Genomic DNA, 19,575 nt, shown 5'->3' with positions numbered 1-19,575 from the left:
TTCTGGTAAAACCGGTTTTTCACTCAAAAAAAAAAAAATAGCTATTTGCAAAAGCTTCTGCAGAGAAACACCTGTAGAAATCCCCTGGAGTAGTTTTAAGGCATTTTAATTCCTGATAAAAGCTTTCAGTGCGGGGCCTGCGTTGATTCGAGGTTACAGTCACCAAGTTTTAAATGTCATTTAAGTTGCAGTTGTTTTGCAAACCTCCTTTTTTCCCCTTCTGTGTTGAAGTTGGTGAGCTCAGTAAAAGACAAAATGCAGTATTTTGCTGTATGGAAAAGGAGCACAAAATGAGCACTTCAACAGTTGGTTTATGACATTTTGACCCTTATTTTCTGGGTTGTTGCTCCTTCTCTCACTTCTGCTTGTTGGTGCCAATATAAAAAATGATCCCCCTTTGCTTGGATTTGATTTCAGTGATAAAAGAAGATGTTTCAGTTCATCCTGCTTGGGTGAAATGTTTCTGGCAGCCCTTGAGCAAGTGCAGTCCCTGCTGTAGAGCTCTCTAACATTTATATTTAGTAAATAAATTGGATTTTGGCACTTAGCTTTTTCTGCACTGTTAACTGGTAATGGACGAGTCTTTCCATGCATTTGAAAACCTTTTTTTTCTATATCCTAATTTAATATTCAGCTCATCTGTGTTGATAGTTACAACCAAATAGCATAAAAATCAGGTGAAATCTTGACATATCTTTTTTTTTTTTTTTAAGTACTTCAGTCAAACATATTTTGCTTTGTTCCATCAACTGAATCGTGCCCTTTGGTAAATGAAAACATTAGTTTCATATCCCAAATATTAATATCTTTTACCTGTGGCCACATAGATGTGGAAATCAGAATTCTTTTGTGTCTGTGCTTGTGCATCCTCCAGGATTTAGGAAATCCATCACCCTTACACTCAGCTTCAGGTTCCTGCTTGTTTAAACTAACCGGAATGTTCTAAAAGTGCTTTGTCTGTGGCTAATTCTCAATTTCCCCACTAATCTTAATTCTTCTCCTAAAAAGGACATGGGTAATAATTGCCTTCCCAGCACAATGGAAATTCAGAGTTTGTGTCAGTGCAAATGCAGTTTAAGTGCTTTTCCTTTCACGAGGGGAACAACTCCTTTGACTCTCGTTATTCTTAATATACTCACTAAATATTTTGGGGTGAATCTGTGCAGTTGTCTAAACCACTGGAATCAATATTCTGGGTGGAGTAGCCACCCCATTGGATTCCCTGGAAATATTTTTCCAGGGTCACAGAGGGGCTGGGGTTGGAGGTGCCTCTGGAGACCCTCCAGTCCAGTCTTTGCTGGAGAAGGGACACCTGGAGCAGGTTCATCCAGAACAGTCCAGTTGGGCTTTGATGTCTCCAAGGATGGTGACTCCACAGCCTCAGTGTTTGGCCATGAAAGAAGAGCTTTTATTCAGGTTTCAGTGGAATTTCCTGTATTTCAGCTTGTGCCCGTTCTGAAGGATCATAAATTATCATCCCCCCTGAGGATGGATGAACTCTGTTGGTTTTTTTTTTCCCCTGCTGCTGATTATTCCATCTGGATTTTTCCCACAGAATTATTCCCACTCGACCTGTTATTTTCCATGAGTCTCGTAGCAGTTGTCCAAGGCAAGGATCGTGGTTGAGTCCCAGTCACAGAAATTTTTTAATTTTGTAATTTTTAGCTGAAAACTTCCCAATCTACCTTGACTTCCAGAGCTTTCTGGGCTCAACCCCAAGCCAGATAAACAGAAATTGTTGAGCTGGTGAACATCCTGGTCCCTGTGGGGATGTGACTTAAAATGTCATCAAAGATTGTGGTAAATAATGACGTTCAATTAACGATCCAGAGGGATTTGACTCATTTATTGGGTGATCACGTGAAATTCAGTGTAATCAACCACAAGTTTGTGTATCCAATATTGCACAGGTCCCAAAGGAAGATTCAGGGGCTCCATGAGCTGTCCAGGAGATCCCAAGGCAGTGGTGAGCCAGGAAGGCACATGGTTAATAAAAGTAAGGAAGTAGTTTTGGCGTTAATGAGTTTTCCTCCCTCTCCGTTGGGTGGGGTGTTGCCTCGCTGGGACGATTCCCCCCCTAAAGAACAAAGCTGGAAAATGGGAGTGTTCCAAGGAGAACCACGTGGATGGCAGAAAAGATGAACAAGGGTGCAGGAAAATGTGACAGGTACTAATGTGCCATTCAGGGAGCTCCAGCTGTTGAGTTTGTCAATGGGAAGATAATGGGGTGATCTGAGCCATTTGCGTGCATTTACATGAGAAAGGGGAATGTAGGTGAGCAGACATTTGACTTGATTCAGAGGCTGAAAGTCACAGATAACAGAGGATTCAGATTGGAAATAACAGCGAACAGTTTTCCGTGGAATGTGAATTTATCCTCTCCCAGCAAAGATAATTAACTTCCGAGGGCTGTGAAAGATTCTGTCCGTGAATATTTTCATATTTTTCAAAATGACTTATTCCTTCAGAGGACGAGACAGGGAAGTGCTGTGGTCCTGATTCAAGATGCCAGACAAGATAATTAGAATGATGCCCCTTGACTTGATACAATTAATCTTTTCATCAGCCATCCACATTCCAGAATATTCCTCACAGCTCTGCCAAGTGCAGTGAAGAGGAATCACTCTTGGTGCTTTGTCTTCCCTCATCTGTGGCACTGCTTGGAGCATGTCTTTGCTCATTTTAATTAATTAATTAAAATTAGGTTTTGAAGAGCATGACTGGTACAAGTACTTCACCATCATGGGAAGATGGAGGGTAATTGGGTGTGTATTTATTGTCCCCTGATCTCCTCCTCCTCCTCCTCCCCATCCCAGATGAAGTCCCATTCCAGCCCTCACGTGTGTGCTCCTGCAATGCCACCCATTCCAACGTGCCTGATGTTGGGGGGGAGTGGGAGGGAGAACATTTTCCCATCACAAATCTCGTTGACTTCCTCGCTCCCCGTTCTTGGACACTTCAATAATTCTATTTAAGCAGTGAGCGACAAGGGCTGTTTTAGGGAATGAACTGAAACGCGGAGTTTAAAGGCAGAAAATCGTCATATTTGTATTTTTAGCCATGTGGGGATGTGGTTATCTGCATTTCTGGTAGCCATAAATCCACATATAGGCTGTGTCAAAGGAGATCAAGCTCTCCACGCTCAGGGAGTGAAGTAGGAGCAAAGCTCACACCAGATGGCCTTTGCTTCCCAGTTCATGGACCCCGGTCCTCACTGGGCAAGACATTATTTTCCACAGTTGAAGCAGCTGTAGATTATTGTAATTATAGATTTCATATATCTCTGACAGTCCAGTGTGGATGTTAATTTGAACTTTGGACACCCCCTTGGAATCAGGTTAATTTTCTCGTGATTATACAGTGTCTGATTAAGTGAAGATGTTTGTCAGGCTAATATTTTTCTTGCTGTGGAAATAACTGTACATGGACTGCAAAATAATAGTGGTGTTGAAAATCCTGGGAGAGGATCTCTGAGCTCCTCAAACATTTTCAGCCGATGAATTGGTTTTAAATGGTGAGTTTGGCTGTCCTAGTTCAATAGTATTGAACTGAATGGTAATTGTGGAGGGAAAAAAAGGACATTTTTAAGAGAAATAATAGTCTAAATGTACCAGAATTTTGTGTTAGGGGAAAACTCTCCTAATAGTTTCTGTTGGCATCTTTGTCCTTTACATAGTTCTTAGCTTTAGAGGGCAAACTGTTTGTCCTGGTGCCATTTGTAGATCTTGCATTATCCTCTCGAGAGCAGATTATGTTTTGCTCTCATGTGTTTTCCCTTTGAATAACTATTCATAGCTCCATGTCCTTATTCCGAGAGGTTTGGCTCAGCAAAATCCCACTGACTTCAGGGCAGTTATTCATGTTCCTGCTGCTGAAGGCCAGGCAGCTGATCCCAAAAATGAGTGTGGGATGGGAGAGGAATGGGAATTTCTCTGAAATCCGTGGGGCTGGAAGCAGAATTTTGGTGTCTAATTCCATCACCACCAGCTTTTCCTGGTTTGTCTGCCCTAAGCTGAGCTCTCAGGGAGGCAGGAACACAAAGAATATTCTTTAGTCATTTCCAGAATGCCAAGAAACAACTCCTGGAATGATGTTAAATGGGAACAAATCCTCACCAGGTTTGAGGACAACGTGGCTGGGCATGGAATGTGCTCCCAAAGTGGTCCTGGTTCACCCCTGGAAACAGGGACATCCCTACCAGAATGAAGTGGATCATGGAGAGATGGACTTCCAGGTCTTTTCTTTAGTCTGGGATGTGATTTCTTTAATCTAAAAATCTTAATTTATATATGTGTGTGTGTGTAACTGTATATATATATATATATATATATATATATATGTACTTTTTGGAAATGACCATGAAAGCCTTATAGCATTGCTACAAAAAAAATCATTAATGGACTCTCTGGAATGTATTTCTTGTCCACAACCTCATCATTCCATGGTTTTTACTATCCTATTGGGAGATACCTAATAAGTTAAGTGCACTATTCTCAGATTCTCAGAACAATGAATTGTGTGGGTGGATTTGGGCTTTTTTTTTTTTTTTTTTTTTTAAGATGCAAGTCCAAAAACCTCAATATAAAGGGATTTTTGCTCAGGAGCAACACCTGGAATGTGAAATTCCAAAGGGGATCATCATATATTTCAAACAGCACCTCCAGCTGGAATCTTTTCCATGAGTGTTGGGTGGTGACAGTGAGAGTCTCCCACACCCCAGGAGCAACCAACAGTGTTGGAGATGCATCTTTATCCTGGAAAATTCTTAATGCAAGTGGGATTCAGCGCCCTGATTTCCATGGGAGGCTGTCCCTCCGGATCCCCTAAGGCTTAGGAGAACAGAGGGGACATCTGTGTGTGCTCAGGGTCTGCCCAGTGGTCCCAAGGCTTTGCAGCACAAGGTTTTTGCTGGAATGAGCACGGGAATATTTGCTCCTGAGGCTGCAGCGGATGGGAATGGAACCGGCAGTCGGACACCCCGAGGAGCCACTTTGTTCTCTGTGCCTCACAAAATCCTGTGTGGAGAAATCCCTTGATCTGCTCTCCTGGTTTTTTAGGCATCAAAGTTCAGCTGACTGCCCTGGAATTCTGCCTTTCTCCCTTTAGACCATTTTAAAAGGAGCCCCAACATTTGCCCTTCCCAAACAGCGTCTCAGCATCCCCTGGGAATTCTCAGTGGTAGAGGTCCTTAAAGACATTATTTCCACCCATTACTTGCATATTCCCACGTGGATTTGAGCTGCCCCAGCCAGCTGGAAAATATCATATCTTTAGAAGCACTTCCCAACCTGTTCCTGCCCTTTTCTGCCTCAGGATTTTGGTTGTTTGCCTCGGATTTAGCTGCCAGTTGAACCCAGCAGGGATGGGGTAGTGAGTGGTACATTAAATATTGAGCTTTCACGGCCTCACCTGTCAATAGTTCTTGTACTCAGCAGTACAAATCCCTGGATTTTTCCCTATTACACGTGGATTTGTAGAACCTTTTCTCGCTGCCTTTCCCAGCTCCAGGTCATTTTCCTCTTTAGTCTCCAGTTGTTTCTCGGTGTTTGTTGTTCTTTTATACTTGGGTGGTGTTCTGACTGTGTTTGTGTGTCCGTGAGTTGGAGATGACTTAGGCAGGTTAATTCCAGGTTTTTATGCATTGGGATAGTTTTCACTCAGATCATTTCTCTGAGGTTTGTTCCCTGTATCTTCTTTTCTCCTTGGACTTGCAACTGTTGGACCTTTTGTACTGTCAAGCCTCAGAATTGTTCTTCCTTTGAAGTCTTTTGTCTTTATTATGTTGCTTTCTCCCTGAAGAATTTTCACCTTCACACAAGTTGTCTTTTGATTTCCTTATCTTGGGGGCTCCTCAGTGCTGGAACATTCCACACCCAAACTGTTTTTTGGGGTGCTCTGAAATACATAACCAGTAATATCCAAAACACAAGAGACATCTTTGCATGGTCACTATTTATAAAATCCTGGAATGGTTTGGGTTGGAAAGGACCTTAAAACCCATCCAGCCCCACCCTCTGCCATGGGCAGGGACACCTTCCAGTATCCCAGTTGCTCCAAGTCCTGTCCAACCTGGCCTTGGATCCACTTCCAGGGATCATCTGGAAGAATGATGATCATCATCTCTGAAGAAGGAAACTTGCAGTGACCCACATGTGTCTGGAGGGAAAGGAAACCTGTGGAAAACAGGGGGAGTGAGATGCGACAGAGGGATCTTGGTGTGGGAGCTACACCCCAACACCACACTCCAAACCAGATCCTGTACTTCCCCTGCTCCCTGAATGTTTGCAGCAGCTGGGCAGGGAGAATTAATTGTCTCAAGAACATTAAGATCATAAATTTGTGGGGTCCCTCCTCCCCCTGTAACTCCCGGGAGTCAGTGCCGAGCATGGGTCTGAGGCAGCAAAGTCTCCATCTTCCATTCCTTAAATTGGAATTGTGTGACTGTAAATAATGGCTGTTCCAGCTAATTTTGGTCCCTTGATGCTTCCCATGCCCGTGTTCTGCTCTTCCCATGGCCTTTGTTTGGCTTCACGGGGTCGTGGAGCCACTTAACCCTCGTCGTCCTAATTAACACATTTTGTCACGGAGCGCTCGGGTCGCTCCTGGAATGTTCCCACTTGTGCCCACGGAGGGAATCTCTTCCCTGTGTGAGCATTTGTGTGGAGAACCATGTAATTTAGGATGTTCTACCTCCCTCCTCCTCCTCCTCCCCACCACAGGGTGAATAGCATTCCCAGGGCTTTGCCTCTTGGAAAGGGTCTTCCATTTTCCCCCGGCATTTATCAGCCAATAGCACCATTTCATGAGACCTGTCTGAGTGTTTCAAGGGCCAAAAACTTGCAGGGTTTGGTGAAAATTGAATTTGAAAAGTCAGGTGGGTTGGTGAAGTCAGGGTTTGGGACGTGGTGAGCCCGTGGAACATGAGGAGGATGAGGATGAGGAAGGATGCAGCTCTCCCTGCTGGGTGTGGTGGGTTCCCACCCACCAAAACTCTGCTGCACATTGGAAACCTTTCCAAAATCCCCCAAATAAGTGTGTGAGGAGATGCTTTGTCAAGCCACCACTTGACTTTTGAAGTAGCTTCATAAAGAAACCTTTAATTAACCATTTTAGACCTTTCCTTCCCCACGTACGAAGCGGCTCCCAGAAGGATCCACTTGGGAAAAGCAGAACAAATTTCAGTGTGTGGTTGGCATAATTTATAAAAGGCAAATTTACTTTGAGTAAGGATTTCTCAGCAGTTAAAAACTGTGGGCAGATTTGGGGAGGGTGACAGAAGGACACTGGCTGTGTTTGGGGTTCAGTTTGCTGCAGAATGAGGGATTTCAGCAATTCCTGATGGGATTTTTATCAGGGATTTTTTTTAGTGAACAGAGTAAAATGTGATTTTTTTTACTTTTATTTTTTTTTGTGAATAAGCTTTTCAAGTGTATTTTATGTAGACATTTTGAAATATATTCTCTACATATGAAATATTAATTTTCCATGGTAGGACAAAGTACCCTAAAGTCAATTAAGGTATTAAAGCCAATCCTGTATTTAATTTGGAGGAGGATGTTTCAGACTGGAAGCAGATTCATGGGGGATGGTGGAGTTTCAATTTATAAAAGAAGTGGCTACAGCTCTGAGTTGTTTTCCCACAGGGATGAGGGGGAATGACCAACAAATCTAATCCCTGAGCTCAGGTGTTTTCCAGGAGCAGCTGCATTTGTAATTCCTTCCTGTAAGAGGGACCATACAGAGGAAAGAGGATAAAGCTAGTCTGGAGCTTCAAAAATAGGTTTTTCACCTTGATTTCTGCCTGTGACACAAACCCATAGATTAAGGAAGAGATTTTGGGAATGCAGGGGGACCTCAGGACTGGCTGGAGGAGGAGCAGCATCCCAACAAATGGGTCTGCACCAAAATCCATGAGGGAGGCACATGGAGGGAGTTCCTGGCCTGGTCAGAAGTTGAGTCTCGTGGTCTGTGGGATGAGATGGAGAGCCTGGAAATGGGGGAAGTCATCCTTTTTTAGGTGCTGTTTGATTTTCATTCACCTGGCACAGTTGGCTTCTTGGTCTCTTTAAAACCACGATCACAGAATCCCAGAATGGTTTGGGTGGGAAGGGACCTTAAAGCCCATCTCATTCCAAACCCCTGCCATGGGCAGGGACACCTTCCCCTAGCCCAAGGTTGCTCCAAGTCCTGTCCAACCTGGCCTTGGACACTTCCAGGGATGGAGAATCCACAACTCTCTGGATGAACACCTGCACTCACCCCCTCACATTATTTCTTTTTCAAAATCCAGTTACTTTGAAAAACTGAGATAAAATGGCTTTTGCCCCGAGTAGGATGTGGCACAATCCATCTGGTCCCTGCAGTGCAGCTGGAATGGGATTACTGCCACAGGGCTGAGCCCCTTTCCTGCTCCAAAGGGAGAGGAATTTAAATCTTTGGAGTTTAAATCTTCAATAACATCTCCACACAACGATAAAGGCCGTGGGCTAATCAAGTGTTGGGTTTTGCTTCTCACTGAGGGGGGAAAGCCCCCACCTGTGAGATCACACTTGGAAAAACTTGATGATGGTCCCGATGGTTTTCCCATCTGTCTCCTGGTTTCCACTTCCCAAGGTCTTTGGGACAGGATGGGTGTTTTTCCCTCCACGTGTACGGCCTGTATTGTACCAACATTCACTCACTGGCACAAGATGCGTTTCAGAAAATGAATGTGCATCAATTCTGCTTTTCTTCTGCTTGAGAATTCCTAAATTCTCTCTTAGGGAGAGCACAAAAATCCTCCCCCCCAAAGTCAAACCTCTTCTCAAAAGATGACACACAAATGCCTGAACTTGGGCTAAATTAATCCCTGTCCAATGTATCTTTTGGCCTTCCCAGGGAAGAAAACAACTGTAAAAATGTAACATTGGTTACTCTGGACGCAGGTGGAGAGTTCCTTTATTTTTCCCAGAATAATTCCCTCGGTCTCACATGGCTCAGCGTGCAGAAACATGGAACACAACTTCAAGGATATTTTAAGGTTGCAATTTAATCGGTGATTGACTTTGGAAAAGTAAACATAACCCCAGGAAGAGCCTGTTGGAGAGCAGAGGTAACTTCTGGTCAGTCCCAGGCCTGGAATAAAACAACCTTGCTATGATTTATTTTCCTCTTTTTTTCTCGAGGTTGGCAGGAAAGCTGGAGCAGGGAGCAGCATCCCTTGCTTCATCCTGCTTTTCCAGCTCCAAAACCAACTCCAACCCGTGCCAGAAGGAGGGAATTCCTATTCCCTCTTACAGTGGGAGTGTGATCCTCACAGGAGAGGGGTGGTAGTGCTGAAAAGCAGGAAGCCAGGGTGTGTTGGGGTCTCTCAGAGCCCAATTCCAGAGGGATGGAACTGGCACCTCTCCAGGGGCAGGTGCTCTCATTGGTTACTACCACGTTACTACATTGTTACACCAGGCTGTGTAACACCAGTACAACCATGCCACCTTGTGTCAGCTGCTGTCTCCTCGTGGCCTCGAGCAGTCAGAGAGAGAAATTCTGACAATTCCCTGCCAGCGGATGCACTTTGTGCTTTAAAATTCCGAATAAATACGTTGGATTTTGTGGTTTTATTTTCCAAATACCTCAGCGCCGAAGTCGAGCTGCTGTGGAGGGTGTGTGGGTGACTCTGGGCTGCCCCAAACTCCCTGCTGGAGGGTGGGTTGTGTCCTAGCTCAGGGGAATTTGGCCCATTATATATCCCTGACTCTAATTAATAAATAGGAACTAATTAAAGCTTTGCCTCTTCTCTCCCCAGTCGGCGGCAGAGTACGTGAAGTCCCGCCTGCCCGAGGTCCTGAAGCAGCACCTCCAAGACTATGAGAAGGACAAGGAGAACAGTGTCCTGTCCTACCAGACCATCCTGGAGCAGCAGATCTTATCCATCGACCGGGAAATGCTGGAAAAGCTGACTGTGTCCTACGACGAAGCAGGTATGGCCGTGTCCCTTTTGAAGTCACATTTTCCTGCAGCAAAAAAGCTGCTCAGCTCAGTCTCTCCCCAAACAACCTTGTGCTGGAAGGTTGAACTTTGTCCTCACAGGTATGAGGTGACTCGGTGAAATATTTCTTCCTCCTCAGGCTGAGATAGAAAATGTTCCCCTTGAGTGATGGAGTGTCAACCAACTGAGAGGACACTTCTTCTCCCAGCACTTTGTCCTCTGGGCACTGATGGTGATTGATCTGCCTGTGCCTCCTTATTGTCTCTGCTTTTTTGCTCTTTTCTCCTTCACAACTAACTTATTTTTGGGCTTTCCCAGCTCAGAGTGTGCTGGCTGGTCCCAGAACCTGATTTTAAATGTCCACGATGCACGTGGACAGTAAAACCCAGGTAGTTTGTGTGGTTTGGAGGCATTTTAACAGTGCAGTTCCAGGGGGTTTCAGCTTTGATATTTCATTTTTACTAGCATGTTGTTCTCTAGTAGGTAGAAATCTCTTCCAGCTTTTAGATCCTTCAGAGTTGTCCTGATGCAGGAAGTCCTTTACAGTTACAAGGAAAAAACACACTCGATGCTTTTCACTGATTTTCCAAAATAGCCCCCAATAAATGCTGTATGCCCTGAATTTTACCGAGTTTCTTAGTGTTTCAGTAAGTTATTAACTTGCAACCTTGCAAAGAAAGAATCAAGCAGACAGAGCAGTTCATGATTTTACTGCTGAATTAATATTCCTGGCAAGGAGTTGGGCTGGAGGTGTGTATGGAGATCTGAAAGATCCTGTTCTTTGTTCTCCACTCATGGCTGAGGGCTGGAACTCACCGTCTCCTTTCATCCACAGCCCCACCAACCACCAGCCTCAGGCAGCCTTGTAGTACAAAAAGAGGGTTTATACTTAGTATGACCCCACTTTGGGGTTCTTTCTTATCCCTGGTGGCACTTCCTTGCTCCATCCCTTCCCTGGTGCCCTTGGGGAACTGTGCTGAGCTCGGCTCCAGGTTTTCCTTCCAGCTGCTTTAGGTAGGAGCCTTGAACTCATAACTGGGTTTTTCACCCTGTTTAGATGGTTTTTCACCCTCCTTAGATGGTTTTTGCAGACACTGCCCTGTGGGTCCCTCTGAGTTGGTTTCTGCACCCTGATAAAGTTGCCACCATCTGAGTCCCTTGTCAATCCCAGCTCTGGCAGACCCAGCCCTGCCAAGCTGCTGGTACTTTATTCTATGATTTCTACTCACACTGAAGTGCTTAAGATGCTCCAACTACTTATCAGCTTTGTTCAGGCTCCTCCTCAGCCTCCCACTCACCAGTGGGATTCTCTTGGACCTCCTTTGATCTCGAGGGCGCTCGAGCAGCTCCAAATGCCCTTTGCAGATGGAGCTCACAGGGTGCTCACAGGGCTGGGAGCTCTGCTGGAGTCAAGTAATTACAAAGCTCTGTCTCTTTATTGATGATATCCCCTCATTAACCCAATAAATAAGGCTGGTTCCCTCAACTTCTGTGATCTGAGGTGCTCTGGAGCCCCGGGTGCTGCCTTTGCAGACAGAAGGAGCTCAGTCACACAAGTTCTCAAAATCAAGAGTTAAAATGAGGGTGCAGAATATCTCCTTAATCACACACGGCCTGTTTTTAATGATGCATAAAAAAATCAGCTTCCAAAGTTGTTGCTTCTCTTTATGTCTTTTCACGCAGAATTTCCCAGTCCGGTGAGTCGTGTAAATCTTGTCCCCTGGTTTGGTCACTCCAGCTCTCCAGATATTTTGATGGATGGGATTTTGTTAGGAAGGAGAAAATGAAATGGAGGAAATCACTGACTCCTGTTAGAAGGAAAAAAAGCTTTTTCCTCTATGGAAAACTATGTACAGCAAAAATTAAGATTAAAACTGCTTGAAACCCATATCTGGGGATTTCTGTCATGCAATAAAACAATCAGGTGCAAATGAGAAGCCACAGAAATAACTGGTTTAGGAAAGTCCCATCATTTACACACATTCCGAAGGGAGAGACAGCAGAGCTGTAAATAAAACCCCCCAAATTTCAGCTTCCCAGTCAGGTGGAGACACCTCTAGAGATGAAAACACGGTGAGAGGGAGCCCTGTCATCATCCTAATCATGGCACTTGTTTACTAGAAAGGCAGAAATGGTGCTCCCTGCTCTTGAAACAAGATGTGATTGTGAGCAAAGCACAGAAAATGGGCAGTTAAATAGAACTGAGCAGCTGTGGGTGATCCCAGGTGCTCCAACCAGTCAGCTCTTGGTGGGGGCATCTTCCTTTTATTGGCCTTTTTCCACACCAAAATCAACTCAGGGAGAAACTCCAGCTGCTGGTGGGACAGGAAAAACAAAAGAAACAATCTTTCAAAATCCAAATTGGGAAAATGAAGTGATTGTGGTGACAGGGAATTAGTTGAGGGATCAACCAAACCCACTCTGGAGTGTGTTGTCAAGGGTTTCATTTCAGTAATCACGTGGAATTCTGCCACACGTCAGCTGGGGGAACTGGAAAGGGAGATGTTTAAGGTGATCCAGGGGTCAGTAGCTGCATGTACAGGAGCATTTCCACACCTTTTCCATCCAGGAAACCTTTCCCATCCCTCTTGGAAGGGCCATTTTCCAAGAGTTTGCACCCCCAGCTCACTCCATTCTCCCAGGAGTGTCTCCCAAAGGGGGTAGAATCCAGTTGCATCCATTTGCCCGGGATCGAACAGAACTGCCCTAAAATGCCTTGGGCTTTGGCACAATTTTGCAGGTTGATTTGGCCTTTCTGACGAGATTCAATATTAATAAAACTCAGCTTCCGTGGGCTCAACATCCCAGTGCCTCTTTGGGAATCTTTTCCCTTCAGGAAATCAATCCCTCGGAGCACCCAAATAAAACGAATCCGTCTGAAAACAGCCAACGCTGGCAAGATTTGGGGTTTGACTAAGGAAGCTTTACAAAATGAAAGGAGGCCAAAAGTGACAGATGGATACAAATCCTCTCATAATCTTTAAATCCCTTCGTTTAAAAAGTGGCATTCTTGACTGAGGCCGAGGTAATTTTGTGCAGGAATATTTTCTCCCGCCGATGCTTTGTCGGCCCCTTAATCCTATTCCTTTGATTTGTGGCTCCTCCAAACATCCGGGGTGGAAAAACGCAAAGTTTGGGCATTTAAAGGCAATTTTTGGCATTTTAGCAGGGAGCTCAAACCTGCTGGGAGATTCCAGAGGTGGTTTTGTCCTGTGAGCAATTGGTTTTTCCGTAATGGATGGTCCCTCTCCCCTCAGAGTCCTGTAGAAATTGAGTTTCATTATTGCCCGACAAAAGAGATGAATTCCAGTTTTCCCTGCTGTCAGGCAGTCAGGGAAGATATTGATATTTAGGAGCTGCATCCAGAGCCAGGTGTCAGCCCAAAAATGTGTTTTCTGAGCTGATGTTTGCTGGGTGCAGCTGTGGGTGAGGCGGGGGGTTGAGCTCGGCCTTCCCTGGGATGCCCCTTTTCCCAGGACACTGCTCCCTTTCTGCCACTGCAGGAAGGAGGTGTTTTCCCCCCAGAGAAAATGCTTACAAGGAGAACATGAGAACATTAAAGCAGGAAAATTGCAGCAGAAATCATAAATAACGGGGATAATAAATGCTTTGTTAGGGAAAAATGGGGTTTTTTCTCTCTGCAAAGAGCTTTAACAGGGAATTTATCATTATGCTCCATTGCTGTGAGGATAAATAAGTTACCTGTGCTGGGATGCTGTGGGTCATTGTCAGAGCAACCCGTTAAAAATGAAGAATAAATCTGCTGGATTTATATCTTTCCTTAAAATTAAAAAAAAAAATACTGATCCAGAGTCATTCTTGGGTTGTGCTTTGAGGCTCTGTTTGGTCCTTTGGGGAAATATGGGAATACACTTCCAGTAGTAATAACTCACCAGGTGTGTTTAAATCCTTGTCCTGACAAGGAGTTTTGGGAATGTTTCTCTCCCAGCCTTGGCTAAAACTGTTCCCAGGGAGGCAGAGCTTGGGCTCGCCCTGCTGACATCTGTAACCCCACAACTGTGCAGGGACAATGATCCTGCAGGAACATGGAATAGTGCTGGAAGTGAAATGGCCTGGGCCTGAAAAATGACTGAAAATCCTTATATAAGTTTTTAGGAGGGTTTATAAGAGCAGGAAATAAAGTGATGCCCTAAATATGATTAAAAACAACAGTCATAAAGGAGGAAGAGAAGAGCCAGAAAGAGGAATGTATATTTTATATACAATATAGAAAATATATATAAAATATATACATGTTATATATTGTAGTTAATATATATTATATATAATAATATATAATATATCATATATCATATATAATATATATTATGCATAATATATATTATATAATGTATATTATATAATATATTATATATTAAATATTAATATGTATTAATATATTATATTATATATAATATATATTGTATTACATGTATTATATATAATACATATGTATTATATATTATATATATGTATTATGTATAATGTATTATATATGTATTATATATAATGCATATAAAATATATTCTAGTATATAAAGTATATTCCTATACATTATAGATATAATATTATATGAATATAATTGATGTGTTAATTATAACATATTTAATTATATTCCCTATTATATATAAAATATATTTTAAATATATTTTATATATAAAATTATATATAATATTATATGAATATAATTAATGTATTAATCAGGTGTTTTCTCCCCTTCTGAAACAATTATCCACAAACTGCTACTTGGACTTCTACCAAGTGCCTTTTCTGATGCTAAAGTACTAAAATACACCAATAATTTTACCTGACTTACAAAATAACAGCATCTCCACAGCCAGTCTAGTCCAGGGTTGAACTTTTCAGCTGCTTTCCTTTGCAGAGGGCTGGGCAGGGCGTTGTTGAGGCTGCCACCCCAAGGGACTCATCCAACATGTGTTCTCAATTCCAGGCCCTTTTCTGCTGGGAATTTTCCGTCGGGCAATTGCATTAAATCTGAGGCTGCTGACAAGGGCTCGGTGTTTCCCTCGCTCCACACAAGGTTAAACGACTGAAATAAAAATAGATGGGAAGGAAAACAAAGCAAAATGAGTTTTGCTTTCTCAGGGCAGGTGGGGGATGGAAGGATATCCCAGCCATCCATCAGGGAGCTGGAGAGAGCTGATCCTTCCTAAATCACCTTGCAAATCACCCTCTGCCTCAGAGCCTCCTTCTCCCTCATCCACACAGATCATATAACCGAGAAGACTGTGTTCAGTGTTATCATTTTTATATAAATTGTGCTCATAATGGCTCTATTTGGGAAGCATTTCGCTTCCTGAGCACGGGGGCTGCACAGGGTTATTCGCAGTTTTTCTCGGTAGGAAACATGATGTTGTTGCTCCCTGAGGGAAAAATACACTCTGGGGGGGTGCAGAGCAGGAGGGTGGGCTGGGATGCAGGAGAATCCAGGAATTTAGACATGGAAGTGTTGGGCGGGTAAAGCTCTGACCTTGGGTGGTGGATCCTGGAGCCTCCCTGTCCTGCAGCACCCCGGGGTCCTCCTGGGGCTGTTTTGGCTCCAGCAGGACTCAGTTTTACATCTCTCAGGTTTTTTTTCCCACCCAAACTCCTAAGGCAGCTGTTCTTTCTCTCCCTGAAGTTGCTGATTTCTTTTCCAACCCGGTGGATTCTGGGAATCTCTGCCCAGCCAGGGCAGGTCCCAGCCCTCCAGGATGCAGGAGGGCAGCCCGAGGCTGCTGGGATGTTTGTCAGGGAAAGTTCCATAAATAAAAGCAAGGGAGGTGCTGTTTGTTGCTGTAATTCTCTTATTGCCCCTCTTGGCACAGCCTTCACGCCCTCAGGGCCAAATCCTGGAGGCTTCAGAGGAGATAATTCTGGAGCAGGACACTCAGTTTTTGGGTTCCTGAGGGGATCCTGGTGGGCAGGTTCCTCTCTGTGTCCTGTCAGCAGTGAGCCATTACCAACAAATGAGAAACTATGTCCATACAGGTCTACAATGTGTCCATCCATGGCAAAAAAATTACTAATAAATATATATATTTATCTGTGCCTGCCTTGTGAAAAAATAGCTCTAGTTTAGGGCTGTGCAGGGCAGTCAAAAATAAACCCTGGGGACACAGGGCATCTGGGCACAATTTGTTTATTACTGGCTATTTTATTTATACCAGTCATGGGATATTTAGCTACTGACATGGGAACAGCAAAGCAGAACTTGTAACTGTGTTTTGGGCAGAGATGCAACAAGCAGCAGCCACGAGAAATTGGTTTTCAGGCCACAGAGCACAGGCTGAAGCCCTGCTCTGTCCCAGTGCTGGTGCTGGAGTTTCATCCCCAAGATTGGGCAGGCTTCTCCCAGAGCTGTGATAAACCTTTTTATCAATGAATAATCACTTGTAAATTAATAACAGAGGTGAAAACTCAACCCTGTGCTTCTCTGGTCTGCCTAAAAGAAAAAGAGCACAGCATTAAGTTAATTTGATTTACTGTTGAGAGATACCAGAGTGCCTTTTGTAACTGTGCCATCAGTGCTAAAATTCCCTTTTAATCTTTGTTCCCTTTTTACCTGTGTGTCTAAAAACTTCCTTTCCATCTTTGGATTCTGGGGCATGGATGAAATGGTGCTGTCTGGTCCAAAGCCCGTGCAAGGAATATTTGTAATAGCTGGAGTTTTTATAAATGCAGCTCCTAGTAGCTGGAGGGAAAATATAGAAAAGTCATGGTCTTAATAAGGTCTGCTGTGTTCAATATCCATCCCACTCTATCAATTAAACGAGGAAAATACAAACTATAATGTTCATACTTGAAAAACACCCCATTCTTCCAATGATTTCCTGCCATGTGAGCCAAAAAACACCTGTTGGATACAGTGATCAATGACTAATTACATTTGCTGTGTATTTAGAGGCTAAAGTAATTAAAAATGTCCAATCTTTTCCTTTTTTTTTTTCAGTAAAACCATAAAGAAGTGACCTCAGCTGTGGAGGGGACAAGGGGGGGGAAGCTCTGGGTTATCCCAGAGCTGCAGGTTCAGTTCTTGGGAGCAGCCAGGGGGCTCTGGGGCTAATTTGTGCTTTAATTACTTTCCTTGGCCATTAGGAAAGGCCCAGTTCCAGGATGGAGATGGGAAACACTCCTCCCACTCTCTGAGTGTGGATCAGAGCTCTGGGCTGGGTGACAAGCCGGGATTGTCACCAGCTTGGACTTGCTGCTCTTGGAGGGCTTTCCCAATCTCAGTGATTCGGGGATTCTGTGGCAGGAAGAACATTTCCCAGCTAATAACTCACATCTCTGTGTGTACACACCCCCCCTGTGTGTTTGCTCTGCTCCCCACTCCCTCTGCTCTCCCAGGTACGACGTGTCTGATCGCGCTCTTGTCCGACAAGGAGCTCACCGTGGCCAACGTGGGGGATTCCCGAGGAGTCCTGTGTGACAAGGATGGGAATGCCATCCCCCTGTCCCACGACCACAAGCCCTACCAGCTGAAGGAGAGGAAGAGGATTAAGAGAGCTGGTGAGTTGGTTTGGCTTTGGGGTGAAAGTCCATCTTTTTTGTCCTGCCGATAAAATACAGTTTTTTCCCTGAGAGAGGCTGGGAAGTGCCCGACTGAGGGATCAGCAGAGCAAATCTCTCACTTCCAGTGGGATATCACAGTGCAGACAGAGATGGCAGCAGATGATCCACTCCTTAACAAGCTGGTGTTGGGTTAGAAAGACCAACATCAGCCCATGGACCATCCCATCCCTTGGGATCTCTGCAGGGAGCAGTGAACAACCAGGAGCAGCAGCTGCTTCACCCCAACCCTGCCCACAGCCTGGCTGGGTCTGAGCCTGAGCCAGCTTTAGTCTCCAAAATAAGCAGAGCATGAACCTAATTCATCAAAGCTATTTTTTCTTCCCATCTAATGAGCACAAACATGGAAATTGTGGCAGGAGTAGAGGGAAAGGATGGAACAAACAGGAGCCTTTCTGCAATAAATCTTCCTCGCTTTCATCACTCGTCAGTTCAGCCACCTCCTGGGCTAGAAATTACATTGGGATCATCAAGTTTAATGGCCAATTCTCCAGGAATTTGTCAAAGTCTTTTTGAACCCATTTCTGCTTTGGCTCCCACAGCAGCAGCAAATTACTTGGTGAAGGAAAGGAGTTGCTCTGGTTTGTGTTAACCCCACCCTGAGCATTGCCCCCAGAGGGGCAGGGCCTCTCTGCCTCCAAGCCTTCCTCTGGCTGTAAAATGGAAATAACAAGATTTTCCATGAGCACAAAACATACTTAAAACCCACAGGTCATCACTATGATGGAGCCAAGGCCACGTGTGCTCCCCCCAGGGGAAGGAAGGAAAACCATACAAGTCCTGAGAAGAAGGAATAGAAAAATCTTGGTCTCTCTTTGCTTCCCCTTTTGTATTTGGGGGATGTATTCATAAAATTTATCTATAAAATCACTTCCCTCTCAGCCAAGCCCAGGAGGAATTCACTGAGGAGAAAAAAATAATCTGATTATTTGATTTGTCTGAAAATGAGGCTTTATAACACAGCAGCAGGTAAAATGAACCTGGATTTTTGCAGGAACTTCCAACTCGGGAAGAAATTATTTTAATGGGCAGGTAAATGTTAGGACAAGAAATATTCTCTCTAGACCTGTGACTTAATGAATTCCCTCCTCTGTTACCTCATCACTGCTATGGCCTCAGAGTGCTGTTAAAAACATACAATCCACTTTTTATTCCACTGCCAGGTACTTTTACGTTCTGGAACATCCCTTTTTTTCCATCCACTAAGTGTAAAATTGAAGCAAAGTGCCCCAGCTGAATTATCTGCTCCTGTGACAAAAGGCACCTGGCTTTTCCCAGCATCCAGATCCCTGCTGGGAGGAACTGGAGGAGGTGACAATAACCACATCACCAGGTTTCACTGGCATTTTCCAGCTTCACATTGCCCTGTTGGTGTAGGAGAATGGCCTTGGAACAGCCTGGGTTTGGCTTGGGAGGAAGCACAAGGTGACTGTCACTGACAGAAATTCAAGTTATTCACCTTGAGAATAATCCTGTGAGCTCAGCCCTCGTTCACAGGGAAAACATTTGTGCTGTTGCCAAGAAGCCTCAGTTCCTTTAATGCCTTTTTCTCCAGGCACAGCCAGCACTGCAGTGTTTGCTTTTCCCAAGCATTTCTATGGATTTGATTGGGATTCCTTTACAAAAGAAAATATTGGAAGTGCCAAAGACACTTGAGGAAACCACTTGTGCCACGGGCAGTTCCAGGTGCCACCTGAGAATGGCACCAAAAGTCTCTTTGTCCACATAGGACCTGCAAAGCCTGGAGTAAGTGTGGAGTAAGGTTTGCATGGCTGTGGATCCAAAGAGGATGCTCCCAAATTCTTTGGACTATGGAAGGAAACATCTTCCTCATGGAGGCTCCAGAGGAATGTTCAGAAGAACACCCATTTAAAGAACTTTGTTTCTGCTGGTTTTAACACAGATCAAGTTTCAAGCTTTAGGCAACAATGAATCCTTAAATGAAATAGTTTCACCTGAAAGCAGAAGGAATTTACAGATAAGATCAGCCAGCCAGGAATGGGAATGCTATGAGAAGATTTAGGAGACAGGTGACAAAT

General features: G+C 44.2%; 1 protein-coding gene across 1 annotated transcript in view; it reads left to right on the top strand.

Annotated features, from left to right (window-relative positions):
* PPM1L (protein phosphatase, Mg2+/Mn2+ dependent 1L) overlaps window positions 1-19,575 on the top strand; it is an 82,239-nt gene that overhangs the window by 54,058 nt on the left and 8,606 nt on the right. The window contains exons 2-3 of the mRNA XM_017831379.1: window positions 9,782-9,956; window positions 17,315-17,476. Coding sequence (XP_017686868.1) covers window positions 9,782-9,956; window positions 17,315-17,476 — 337 coding nt within the window. The remainder of the gene's footprint in view (window positions 1-9,781; window positions 9,957-17,314; window positions 17,477-19,575) is intronic.

The sequence above is a fragment of the Lepidothrix coronata genome, unplaced genomic scaffold (genome assembly GCF_001604755.1).
Source record: "Lepidothrix coronata isolate B3197 unplaced genomic scaffold, Lepidothrix_coronata-1.0 Scaffold190, whole genome shotgun sequence".
NCBI classification, from domain to species: Eukaryota; Metazoa; Chordata; class Aves; order Passeriformes; family Pipridae; genus Lepidothrix; species Lepidothrix coronata.
The sequence above is the reverse complement of the archived record's forward strand: the minus strand, read 5'-3'. Positions and strand labels throughout refer to the sequence as shown.